This window comes from Plectropomus leopardus, chromosome 11 (genome assembly GCF_026936395.1).
Source record: "Plectropomus leopardus strain MGB_pleo_1.0 chromosome 11, ASM2693639v1, whole genome shotgun sequence".
Taxonomy (NCBI): domain Eukaryota; kingdom Metazoa; phylum Chordata; class Actinopteri; order Perciformes; family Serranidae; genus Plectropomus; species Plectropomus leopardus.
The window spans coordinates 26,806,303-26,819,345 of record NC_142186.1 but is presented as its reverse complement, the minus strand read 5'-3'; the positions used below and the strand labels follow the sequence as shown (position 1 = coordinate 26,819,345).

Here is a 13,043-nt window from a genome sequence, read left to right as displayed (position 1 = left end):
AGCTGCTTATTCACAAAACGACAAAGACATTTAAAAAAGAGGAATAGTACAATGTAAACTAAAAAAAAAGACAAATTTAACTGAAATAGCAAATGAAGCTCATGTTCGCAAACACACAATTGAATTTTAAACAAAATTCAACACCATATTGTTAAAATATTTAATGTTGAAAAAGCATTTTGTTTTATGTGACTAATCTGGAGAAAAATATTTAATTATTTGATAATCAGCAGCTTTTCTTAATCTATTTTACTATTCTCTTAAATAAAATGTCCCACAGTTACATTACATTCTGCATTTAACACTGGGACTTTATGTTCAGTATCTTTCGGTGTGACCGACCAACCGGCTCCTCTCAAACAAGAAATAAACAAACCGACGATCAAAAGCTGTAACGCAGCAGACGACACCTCCGCTCTGCCACAACAGCTGCAACTTACCGACTGTTTTCATCGACTTTCTGTAAGATTTTGTGAAAATGTTTTATTACCCCACAGTTTTGAGGCGTCACACAGGATGTTTCTCTACAGTCTGGTGAGTAAAAATCTTTTCTTTGAGTTGGTGGAGTAAAAAGGGACAGTGGTGTTTTTGTCACTGGGGTGTTAGCTCTGTTATTAGCCCGTTATTAAGGTGAAATCTCTCACAGTGGATTGTCTTTGTTTTGGAGACTCGATTAAACGCTGTTGGTTTGTGAACTGGACGCTGATGCATATTACAATTATAGATTAAAATTATAAAAAATAATTTAATAGTCTTGAATATAAAATGAAGCCTATTATGAATCTTCTGCTTCAGCCTTTCTTTAGTTTTTGGGGATTACCAATTAAGCAAAAACCTTATTTACCAAGTGAACAACTGCATCATTATTAATGTAAAATCTGGCAGAATGTATAAAATTTCTGTTTGTCTGTCAATTTTTTTTTTTTTTGTTCTTTGGTGAATAAAAAAGCGTGTAGATTAAAACCAACGCACTAAAAACATTTTTTTAAAGTTTCTCTAGTTTTTCGATTATGCATAATTTCTGAGCATACACACTTGCACATGTAGCCTGTAGTATTAAAAAAATATGCAGGTGCATCAGTGCAAAAGAAAACAGACATCTGGCAACATAAACGCTGCGAAAACAACAAGTGTGAACCTTTGAAGTCTTTTTACAAAAGACAACAGCTTTGAAGATGAGGTGAAGGTCAAAGGTTACATTTTGACAAAATGAGAAAAAATGCATGCAGGCTTGTAGCTGCAGATGTGACTGAAATGAGTGCACCAATTATTTTATGTTAATATCTTTAATTCAAATTTGATATACTTACAAGACCATGATAACTAAAAGTAAACTAACTAAAAATAACTAAAGTACAGCAATGTCAGGGCAACTGACCACAATGTCAATATAGTAATTCAGGATTTAAGCAAAAAAGAACAGTTTAAATATAATAAATACTATAATGAATTCACAAAAAAAATCTTAAAGATTAACTGGCTTCCTTAAGTCAGCAAGATGGTTTTTTTCCCAACAATTTTGTGCCGAGTTTGTGTATGTGAAGCAAGAATTTTGCCTTAAAAAATAAAATAAAACAAATTTATAGAAAGCACAGATGCTTTAGCTAATGCACAAATATCCATAAACAATATAAAAACCATAAGCAACATAAAAACAGTGACAAAAGTGTAGCCTGTTTCATAAAATCTTGTTAAACTTCTGAAGGCTGTAGGATGGTGGTGTTCTGGATACGTTGGTGTCTTAAATTGCCTCCCACAGTGTCCCTTTATTGATCACATACTTTATGACAATAAAACTGTTTCAATGATTAACCACGTAATTGGTTGGTTGCCAAGTAATTTAATGATTGATATGAATGATTTTTGAGAAAAAATAGTCAAAATTCTTTGATTCCAGCTTCGTAAAGGTGAATATTTTCTTGTTTCTTTATGAAAACGAACTAAATATCTTTGGGCTGTGGAAAAAAATGAGACATTTAAGGATGTCATCTTGTACTTTGGGAAACACTGGTAGATATTTTTCACCATTTTATGTCATTTTCTAGCCCAAACAACTGATCGATTAATTTTGAAAATAATTGACAGATTAATCGGCAATGAAAATAATGTTTGGTTGTTGTAGACCTAGATGGCTATGTGATAAATAAATTGTGCCATTTAGAGAAAATCAGCTACACGTGCTTTTTTTCCAGGGCTGTTTTTAATTGTTTGCCAATAGATTGCTGTAAGAACCTGACTGTGTGTGTGTGTGTGTGTGTGTGTGTGTGTGTGTGTGTGTGGGTGGTTGAAGGTTTATCTTGCTCCAGCAGCTCGCTGATTACAGTCCAGATTATTTGCAGGTCTGGTTTCAGACGTGTCAGATTACTGAAAGCTCTGATGAGTTAAATGTGATCATATCGCTGCTCTGTGTTTGTTTCAGGCTGGTCGCTACAAAAGGCATCAGAGTGACTCGCCGGGATTTCCTAAAGGTCAACGTCATCAGCACCTGGTAAGATTTTATTTTTCAGTCCTTGTTACACATTTATAATTGGCTGAAGTGTGAATCCGTCCAGTTACATTAAAACTACTGTCCACACAGCGACGACATCATGAGTTACGTGCTGGAGCAGGTCCCGCCACCTCGGCCTGATCTGCCACGACCTCGCTTCTCCCTCTACCTGTCCTCGCAGCTCCAGTATGGCGTCATCGTGGTCTACCACCAACAGTGTGCTATCTTCCTGAGTAAGAAGCGATCAGCTGACTGAAGGAAAGAGATGAAGTGATCTGGTTCCTGACTTTGACTTTGTGTCTTCCAGATGAACTTCAGTCCATGGTGGGCCAGCTGCTGAAGCGGAGGACGTCCCAGAACATTGATATGGATGTGCAGAGCAGGTGAGGTGCACTTACAGACACAAAGCATGGATGTGCGTTTTCAGGGGAACTCAGGGGACAACTTCACATGCAATTGTCCCCTCTCAGTAAAAACATGAAAGCAAAGCACTTTGATATTGTCCAACTGCTAGAAAGCAACTCACAAACACAACGATATCTCCAGTAAGTTAGGTGGTGGCAGTAATGTAAGTACTGCATTCACCTGAGAAAAAACACAAGTGCTCTGTCTTTAATGGGATTATTACCTCAGAATTTTATTTTATTTTTTTTTAAATAAACAAGATATTTAAATTTAAAGCTGAGAACTCAAAATGAAAATTTATGGGATTATTTTCTAATTGATTTGAAATATTTTTCAATAAAACTTTTGTCATAATTCCAAGATTATAATCTTGTTTGGAAAACCTATAATTTATGAGATTATGATTTTTTTTTTTTTTTGTCAATATTTTATTTCATTCAATTTTAAAACAAAAACAGGGCAGAACAGGTCACCATACAATGCAATATTTCATGGTTGCCACTTTCAAAATAACTCTAGTCTGTCGGACATTATGTGACAATATAACAGTGAGGTAAAATGAGTGTGTAGACATTAGACTTATTCGCACATTCAGACACGTCTAAGTCTCTGTGGAAGTGGAGTAACATGGCACTGAGCTAAAAAAGGGCCCCAGATTCTCCAAAAAGAGTTTGCTCTTGAGATCATGATATAATAAAATCAATAAACAAGCAGTTTTTTGACATAAAATCTTTTCTCAGAATTCTGAGATAATCTATTTATTTTTAAAAACAGGCGATTTATTTTTCTTAGAAACTTTTCTTTTAATTCAGAAGTTATATTCTCATTATCTCAGTAAAAAGGTTGTTTTTTTCTAACGTTCATGCATGTTGCTGCCGTGCTTCCTGTTTCTCTCAGACACGATCTGGACTTCCCCGATGCCCTGTCTCTCCTGGAGAATGCAGAGGGAGCTCCTGACCCTTTCTTTGGAGTGATGTTCATGCAGGACGCCATGCCCAGCCCCAATACACTGATACGGGTACCCAAATACAGGAGATTTAATACTTAGCAGACATTTTTAAGTGAAGCTAAAGCTGTACATCATCTTAATGTGTGCGCTGATGAAGCGACTGTACTCTGTGTACTCAGATGGGTCAGGGGTATCTGAGAGAGGCCTCTCCAGAGCATCCTGAGCTGATTCCTCCAGCTGCTGCGGCTGCGGCTGCGGCTGCGGCTGCGGCTGCGGCTGCAGGAGAAAACGGTAAGCCTTGATGTGCTGTAATAACATGGAAATAATGATCTCTTCAGGGCACTGGGTCAGTGCAGCAGCTGAAAATAAAATGTCATGTTAAAAATAACTGTAGAAATGATGAATTACCACACAAATTAATGAATAGAATAAGATTCCCAAACAAAGAAATAGGGGTAACGAGGCTAATTGGGGATATTTTGAACTGATAAGATAACACTTTAATACAAGAACGATACAAAGACTTTAATGAGTAAAGCAAAGTGCACATCGAGCTGCAACTTCAGGTAAATGTCTGTGTGTATTTTTGCACAAAGGACTGGATTTTGTCTCCCATTACTTACACTCAGGGTTTTCACGGTCATGGAAATCCTTGCGTTTCTAAGTGGCATTGTTGTTGCAACTACCAATAACACAGGAGCTTAAACAAGTCTGTAACAATAAGTAATTGCTCAAAAAAACCCTCAAAAAAGCTTAAATCTAACACGCCTGAAGCTGTAGGAACCGAGACTGCAGCTGATTCAGAAAAAAATGTTCAAAAGTGACCTTGAGACTGACCTTGAATACTTCAACACGGCCAGCATGAACAAAAGAATGATTACAGCAAGCGTTATTGAATCCTAACAGAAGAGCTCCGTCGTTATCTGATTATCAGCGTTAATTAAATGTCAGCAGAAACACAAAAACATGCTCAGAAATGTGCAGAATGTCAGATTGTTTCCAGTGAATCACAGAAATACCAGCAGGTCACAGAAATAGACGGCGCTGCAGAGAGCACAGAGATACTGCAGGTCAGGGCAGAGCACACTTCAGCAGCATCCTCCTAATTGGCTGAGAGGTGTCAGGAAGTGTTGTGTAGCCGCGTGTCACTCGGCAGAGGAGAGCACTTTAATTGCAGCTTGATGAGTTGCGTCGTCTCCTGCTGTTGCTGCTGAAATCGCGGCTTTATTTTTATTTTTTTATTAATGTCATCCCGCAGGCATAACTGCATCTCCAGACCACATTACTCTGAAAGAGACGGAGCCTTTCACCATCCCCGCCGCAGAGGTACAGCCGTCAGAAAGCTCAAACACGCACACGTTTTTCTGTCCTGCAGGTTTTCACTGTCGTCCGTCTCTTCTCTTTCTTCTTCTCGCTGCTAGTTTGAGGGCGAGGACCTCGTCGATCAACATCCAGATACTATTGCTATGCTCCTGGCTGAACCAGGTCACTTTCCTGAAGGTGCGTGGCAAAACTTTAAGATCCTTTCTCTCCTGACACAAAGGTGACAATAAGATTGCATTTCTTCAAGGTTCCCATGGTCATGAAATTCCTGGAAAAGTTATAAAACTAGAAAAACTGGTTTCCAGGCCTGGAAATGTTTTGAAATACAGATTGTTTTGGAAAAATGTTGAATATATTCTTTTGAATGAAATATTTTGTTGTTTAAAACGTGTTTTTAAGGGCAGACTGGCGGCTCAGTGGATAGAGCGGGCGCCCCATGTGCAGAGGCTTTGTCCTCGCCAAAGCAGCTGCGGGTTCGATTCCGGCCTTGGCCCCTTTGCTGCATGTGGCCCCCTCTCTCTCTCCCCCTCTCACACTTGTGCTGTCCTATCAATTAAAGGCAAATATGCCAAATCTTGAAATATGCTCTTAAAAGGGGCGCCTGGTAGCGCGGGGAGTGGAGCGGTCCTCGTCGCAGCGGTTGCGGGTTCGATTCCAGCCTCGGCCCTTTGCTGCATGTGGCCCCCTGTCTCTCTTCCCCTTTCACACTTACACTGTCCTATCAAATAAAGGCATTAAAAAGCCCCAAAAAGATCTTTAAAAAAAATGTTAAAAAACTCAAAACATGTCTGTGAAAAAAGGTTCCTTGAAATGACTAATTTCAAATCTAGTGCTATTTCAATTGAACAGTGATCAGACATAAAACCTTCGATTATCAAGATTCAAAAACATCCAGACTTTCTGGGCCCTAACAAACGCTCCGATCTGTTGGCACATTTATCTAGTTGGTGGTGGAAATGTCTGATGAGGGAATAAAGTTAGTAATCACTAATACAAATACCTGCCTGTTCAATAATGTATGCCGTTATTGCAATACAGGTCAACGTTTTTTTAATTAACTTTACTAAAGTTATTGAATTGGTAAATACGTGTTGGAGCTTTGTTTCTTGTAACAGGAGATCTGGAGATGCGAAGAAAGGAAGCGGCATCAGAAGAGCGGGAGACGGAGTTAGAGAGGGATGTCAGAGACGAAGTCCTGGAGGAGGAACAAAGAGAGCTGATGGGAACCGCAATTGAGTAAATTTCCATTATGTATAAAAACATCAGCACACATCCAAACAGGCGCACACTGACCGCGTCTCGCTCTGTGTCAGCTTACAGCCCAGCACTCTCCCCAGTGAGGACGCCACGCTGCTGCCTGAGGAGGAGCCGGTCCCGTCTGTGGAGAAGCCTGGACCCCCCTCAGACCAGCTCACCCCGGTCTCTGTCCCCGTCCCTCCCTCGCCGCCGTCTGGAGCGGAGGAACGCCAGCGACCGGCTCCACAGCCAGAGGTGACAGCGTTTGTGGTTTTGGTCCATGATAATATCTTTAAATCCATTTCACTCTCTGATAACCTGCAGCGATGGAAACAAACGTTAGAAAGTGATAAATAATTGTTGTTAGCAGAAATCCATCAAGCCTGCACGTGTAAGTGTTAATACGCTGTGGTGAGAGTTGTGCTCAGAGCTTTTACTTAAGTAAACGTCATAATTTCACAGTGTAGAAATACTCAATAACAAGTAAAACTACTCAAGTAGAAGTACAAAACTATTGTCATCAACCTAAACTTAAGAGAGACGTCTGCTTTCTCTCCGGTGAAGCTCAAAGTGCCAACCACTTTATTAATAAACAGGAAAGTATGCAACAGTCTTTATTAGGAATAACCCCTTTAGATGCCCCATCTCATTTTCCACGCGGTCCTCAAAATAAAAATCTGGTCCAGGGGTTTAAAAGTCTGTTGGAGGTTTTTTTCTGATGAGTGAAAGAGCGATGTAAAAGTAAATGTCGAGCTGAAGGCAGATGAACACCAGCAAAATGGATTTTCCACAACCTGAGCCGACCCGAAAGTTGCTCTTATTACAGAGAGGCATCCAGACTGCAGTCTGCAGCCGGAGGAAAGTTCTGCTGCATTAACGCTCTGCACTCCTCCTTTACCCAGGATGCACCTCCTCTCGAGGCGAGGACGAGGACGAGGAGGAGGAGGCAGCTGATCTTCGTCGACCCGGAGACGCAGATCCCTGAGGAGGAGATGCACCAGCAGATCGACGACCCGCTGACTGAGACCGGACCTCCTTTTCTTGTACCTTCCTCTCAGGGGACGGTCCCTGCCGCTGAGCTCCTCAACAACCCCTGCACCTGTCAGTCACACACCTGCGAAAAACACCCTCAAATACAAATTTCATTCTTCCTCACAGCGATGTTTCCAGAAATCCTGCGCTGCTCTTTTAACATCTGAAACCTGGATCAGCATCACTTTTCTTGCGCTGAGTTCAGACACCTTTCACAAGTATCTAAACCTTTGATTTGACCCTTTGATTTCTTTTAAGGACGTGGGGAAAAAAGGCAATGAGCAATAAGTCCTGCAATTTGCAAGAAATTGCTATTTTAGAAAATATTTTTTTAAAAAGCTAGGGAAACACTTCTCAAACTAAAATATATTTATTATTAACATAATTACATTTTAAATTATTTTTGTGAATTATTAATTTTTAAGCACAGTGTTTTTGTTTTTTTTCTCTAATTTTCAGGTAATTTTGTCTTGTTCTTTTTGTTAATTTATTGTTAATTTTTCGGATAATTTCCCCTAAGTTTCTCATTGCCTTTTCCCACTGTTATTCAAAGAAATCAAGCCTATCAACCCAGGTTTTAGAAGGTCAAACATTTTTTATTATCATGCCGTAAGCCAACGCAGCAGATGTCCTGTGAAATAAACCCGTCAGGCTGTTGATGGTGACGTCTCCAGAGTGTTAAAATGAGTTATTGATGTAAAATGCAATGCATGGTTCATTATTTTCCTCAGACATCTATCTTTGTTTGCACCTACTGCTATTTTAAAATTCTCGACTCGAGTAACCTTTTCAAAAATAAACCACAAAGTTATTTTTTCCCCTGCAGCCTTGCCAGAAGAGGTGCCGTTTCTATGGAAACGGGCTGCGATCATCAGACCTGACATGGGCTCGGACCTGCAGCTCGGGGAGAGAGGGCCCGAGTCCACCGACTCTGAGAGGGAAAGAGAGCGCGAGATGGTCGAGGCGGCAGACAGAGAGGAGGACAGTCTCAAGCTCCCCCAGGAGGTGTGGGCGGACGTTTACTTGTTTTCGTGACTCTGGGATGGATGACGAAAAAAAGTCACAAGACGAATAACTGATTGTTTGTGTCTGTGTGTGATGCAGGTCCCCAGAGATGAGGCCGAATCACTGTTTGATATTTCAGGTAAAAACAAAAACACAAGACTGTGCTGTGAAGACTGAATTTAAACCAGCTGACGGGCGACAGCTCGTTTGTGTTTAACCCTTTAAAACAGGGAGCAACATCGTTTCCCTGTGCTGCTTTTAGCTGCCTGCACAAGTGTTTAAACCCTTCAAACCTGAGCAAACTGGCTTGATTATTTTAAAATGTGAGAAAAAAGAAAAAAAAAAAAGTCTGCAAATTGCAAGAAATTTGTTGATTTTGAAAAATGTCCAAAAAACTATATTTATAAATAATAATAATTCATACATTCAAAATTGAAGTCCACTTTTATAGTCAAATTATCATTTTTGAGCACTTTTGTTTAGGTTATTTCCTTTTTGTTTTGTTGTTGTTGTTTTTTCTCTCCAGTTTTTAGGTGATCTTCTTGGTTTAATTTTTGTTTTTTGTCTCCAGTTTTTTGGGTAATTTTCTTGTTATTTTTGCTATTTTTTGTTAATTTCTTCTTAAGTTGCGTATTGCTTTTTACTAATGTTTTTGAAAGAAATCAGGCCAATTTGCTCAGGTTTCAAAGGGTTAACTGGGAGTTCAGAATGAGCTAAATGGGTTTGTGTCTTTCCTGAGATGAAGCAGAGGTCAGAGGTCAGAGGTCAGAGGTCGGGGTTAGGCACGTATCAGTTATGGTTAAAGGTTAAGGCAAACCTTCAGGGAGCAAATATAAGTCAACATGATGTCCTAAAGTGTGTGTGTGTGTGTGTGTGTGTGTGTGTGTGTGTGTGTGTGTGTGTGTGTGTGTGTGTGTGTGTGTGTGTGTGTGTGTGTGTGTGTGTGTGTGTGTGTGTTTAGACCACGGCTCACTGCCGCTGGAGGGCTCCGACCAAAGGGAGGGGTCTCGAGAGATCATCTCCCCCATGTCCACGTCCGAAAGAGAAGGGTAGGGAACACCGAAGGCTATCCGATGTGCACGAGTAACATTACATATAATAACAATAATATAATAACTAAACTCAACTAAAAACTACTTCTGAAATAGTATAAAACAACAAAACAGAAATAGTATAATATACTTACAGAAATGATTAAAAACCAAATTTTAAAAAGTCATCCAGGATATTTTTTAATTCTCTGGCAGTTAGGAGGCATCAGAGAAATGTCAGTTGTGTTTGATTTGTAATATTTATTATGAACTTCTTAAATCTTCTCCCTGACAAATACCCCCCATATAATTAAACAAAAACTGAGCAAAACTACTTTTTTCCTCATGTTTTTAAATGAATACATTTTTTTTAAAATGTAAGAATAAATGCATTAAAAGACTATAAGAAATAACAAACAGTATGTTGTCTTCTTATATTATTTTAGCGTCTTTTATTGCTTTTTTTCTAATAATTCTAAAATTTTATTCATTTAGTACTTTAACTACCTTTCAAAATCTGCCTGCTTTATCACTTTTATTCCTTTTATTTGCCTTTTTCTTGTTGACTTTTTGTCCACACATTTTGTTCTTGTGTTTTTTTGTCACTTCTATAGACTTTTCTCTGTTTGGCATGTTTGTTAATGCAGTTTTATTATTCCTGCCTTTGCTTTGTCTGTCAAAGCACGTAACAGACAACAGTTTTTAAAGGTGCTATACATATAAAGTTATTGTTATTATTATTATTATTATTATTATTATTATTACTACGACTGTGGAAATTAACTGTTACTAAACTGACTTGAAACAAAAATAAAAAATGAAATAAAAACAAAAACTAGAGAAAAATACAAAACTATAATACCTGGCAGATATGCTGATGTGCACATGTGTGTGTTTGCAGGTCCGCTGCCCCCAGGTCTGTCTCTGTCCTGCAGGACATCCCAGAGGTGGAGGACATGTTTCCGGAGAGAGCTGCATCGGAGTTTCCTGGGTAATGACACCGAAGAACCTCAAAGATAAGAAGTTTCCACTCTTTGCATTTGTCAGATTTTGAAATACGAAAACGATAACGCGCTTGTGTTGTCGTTTGCGTTCAGGCCGCTGCCGGATTTGCCCGAGCTCGAAGAGGAACCTGTGCTGTTTCAGTCTCTTCTGCCGCCAGAGGCCAACCGCCAGACTGTCAGCAACATCTTTAAGAGGCTCCTGGGTGAGGCATTACTCTTGTTAAAATAGTGTTAATGCTGCAGCATCAACACCGGAGGAAGCACTTTAATGCATAAGTCTCAGTCAGGTCTTAAATAATGCGGCGGGAGGAGCTGAAGGACCAATAACACACGAGGGGGCTCATGTACAAAACTTCACAGGAAAATAGCTTAATTTAAAATAAAGATAATTCAATGTCAATGTCAATGTCAGCTTTATTTATATAGCACATTTAAAAACAGCCAGTGGCCAACCAAAGTGCTTTACAGTAAAATAGTAAAAACAATAAAAGAATAAGAATAACAAGTAAAACAACAGCAAACAACAGCAACAACAATTCAACTGATTTGAACTGAAATCTCTAAAATGTCTAATATGCCATTATTCAAATTGTTTTTTACCTTAATCTTTTTGTGTTCAGCTGATTTTTACTTCACTGCAAAATTGTGGTTTAATTTTAAAAAAAGTGTATGTTTTAACTTTGATGTTTGCAGCCCGGTCACCAGAGGGAAATGTTGGCATTGTACGTAAACTACAAACATGTCACATTTGTATGTTTCATACGGATCATATCCGCGTGTCTAGATTGGAGGTGACTTTGTCATCGGGAAGAGGAGGGGGTGACACCTGGGAGAAATGGCTGCAGACTGCAGTTCGAGACTAACAAACGACAAAAAACGTTGTTTTTTAGTGAGTCTTTGCTGTGTTTCCAGCAGTTTTTTAGCCACAAACGTTTTTGTTTCTCAGTGATCTTTCGCTGTGTTAACACTGAGGATACAGCAACAAAAAGTGACTGTTTTTACCAAACATTTTACTGAAACATCAAGAGTCAGGAAAAGCAGTTTTTTTAGAGAGATATTGCTGCGTTTCCTGCTGTGATAGTGCCAAAAAAAAATTCAAAGTGCTAAATTGTGGGCAACTGGACTTGCTTTAGTTTCTTGAAGATGTTTAACTCTTTGAAAACTGAACAAATTAGTTTGACACTTAAAAAAAATCAGCAAGAAATTAGTAAATTGTTAAAACTAATAAATGAATAAATAAAAATTTTAAAAAGGGTGGAAAAGTATTTAAAATATAATTATTTTTGGAACATAACTGTAAATATTTAATAATATTAGTCACAGAGTTTTACCCTAGCTTTTTCCTCAGATATTTTCCCCTTGCAAAAGCAACTTTTTTTGTTGTTTTTTTTAAATAATAATTTTCAAAATCTATTAATATCTTGCAATTTCAAGATGCCAACTCACTGAACTGATTCAGAGGTTTACATGCTGGTGACAGGAGTCTGGAAGCTGCAGAAAAGTGAAGTCGTTCCAGGTCTCAAAGGGTTAAATTCTCTCGGTTCAGAGGTGAAAGTCCCGTTGGCTACAGTATAGCGCTTCGAATTACTCTGACCAGGATGACTGAGAATCCTCACCAACAATAAGTGGTTGATTTTTCACCAAGACATTTCTGTGTTTCCAAAACCGTGTTTTTTTTAAGCTTAAACACGATATTTTCCAAACAATATCCGAGTGTTTTTTGTGCCTAAACCCAACCACGTTAACCACAGTGCTGTTGAAACGCCATAATAACCTACAAATGAAACGTATTTGTTTGCAGAAACACAACGCCAACATTTTTTTGTGGTGTTTGTGTTTTGTCTGCAGTGTTTGTATCGGCCAGGGAAATCCACGTGGAGCAGGACGTGCCTTACGGTGACATCAAGATATCACGTGGACTCAACTACAAAGCGGTTCATCAGACTCTGTGACGCATCGAGTCCCCACAAGCCTCTAAAACCAACAAAGTTCCCTCTGATAGATTATTGTGTCAGTTTCTGACATTGTTCACTTATTAGGAGAGAGAGAGAGAGAAAAAATCTGAATTTAAACCATTTCAGACACAAAAATGTTCATGGAAGTCAAATAGTTTTTGTTACTGATGGCTTCATAAGTTTGGGCATTAATGTATTTTTGACACGTTTGATATTATTGATGTTTTTAGACATTTGACCTGCTGTTTCTTAGAATTCCAAAAGCAAATCATTGGTCCATTTTGCTACTCTGACCAATAAGTTTGATCAACTTCATGAGATTTCAGACGAGTATTTTAACTGTTTTTATTGTTATATATTTTCAAATTTTTTCAAAGACGTTGCCTCGTCTTATCCGGCACTAAAAAAAAAAAAAAAAAAAAAAAAACGTTCACCTTTCAGTTTAAGCCCTTTGAATGTGAACCACAGAATAAAATCTGTATGAAATCTGGGTCAGTTGTGTCTGTGAAGACGGCACGTGGAGCAGGACAGGTGTGGCGAAACATATTGTGGGGTTAAGGAGGTGCAAGGAGGAGAGTAAGTAAGTTGAGTGAAACTGGATCCCTGCTCCCCTTG

General features: G+C 38.8%; 1 protein-coding gene across 1 annotated transcript; it reads left to right on the top strand.

The window, feature by feature from the left end:
• Positions 1-124: 124 nt before the first annotated feature.
• Positions 125-12,946, top strand: LOC121945429 (meiotic recombination protein REC8 homolog). The gene is made up of 17 exons (XM_042489586.2): positions 125-534; positions 2,420-2,488; positions 2,579-2,721; positions 2,796-2,871; positions 3,791-3,911; positions 4,022-4,133; positions 5,101-5,168; positions 5,264-5,342; positions 6,281-6,401; positions 6,479-6,656; positions 7,304-7,502; positions 8,260-8,438; positions 8,538-8,577; positions 9,400-9,487; positions 10,371-10,460; positions 10,567-10,676; positions 12,322-12,946. The coding sequence occupies exons 1-17, from the start codon at positions 479-481 to the stop codon at positions 12,423-12,425; spliced, it is 1,833 nt and encodes a 610-aa protein (XP_042345520.2). The 5' UTR covers positions 125-478; the 3' UTR covers positions 12,426-12,946.
• Positions 12,947-13,043: the final 97 nt, after the last annotated feature.

What these genes read in the sequence shown, in the direction of transcription:
- LOC121945429 (XM_042489586.2), top strand. Translation starts at nt 479, where the DNA reads ATGTTTTATTACCCCACAGTTTTGAGGCGTCACACAGGATGTTTCTCT. An exon ending in ATCACTGTTTGATATTTCAG is followed by an intron (nt 8,578 to 9,399) that starts GTAAAAACAAAA and finishes GTGTGTGTTTAG; the next exon opens with ACCACGGCTCACTGCCGCTG. An exon ending in CATCTTTAAGAGGCTCCTGG is followed by an intron (nt 10,677 to 12,321) that starts GTGAGGCATTAC and finishes TTTTGTCTGCAG; the next exon opens with TGTTTGTATCGGCCAGGGAA.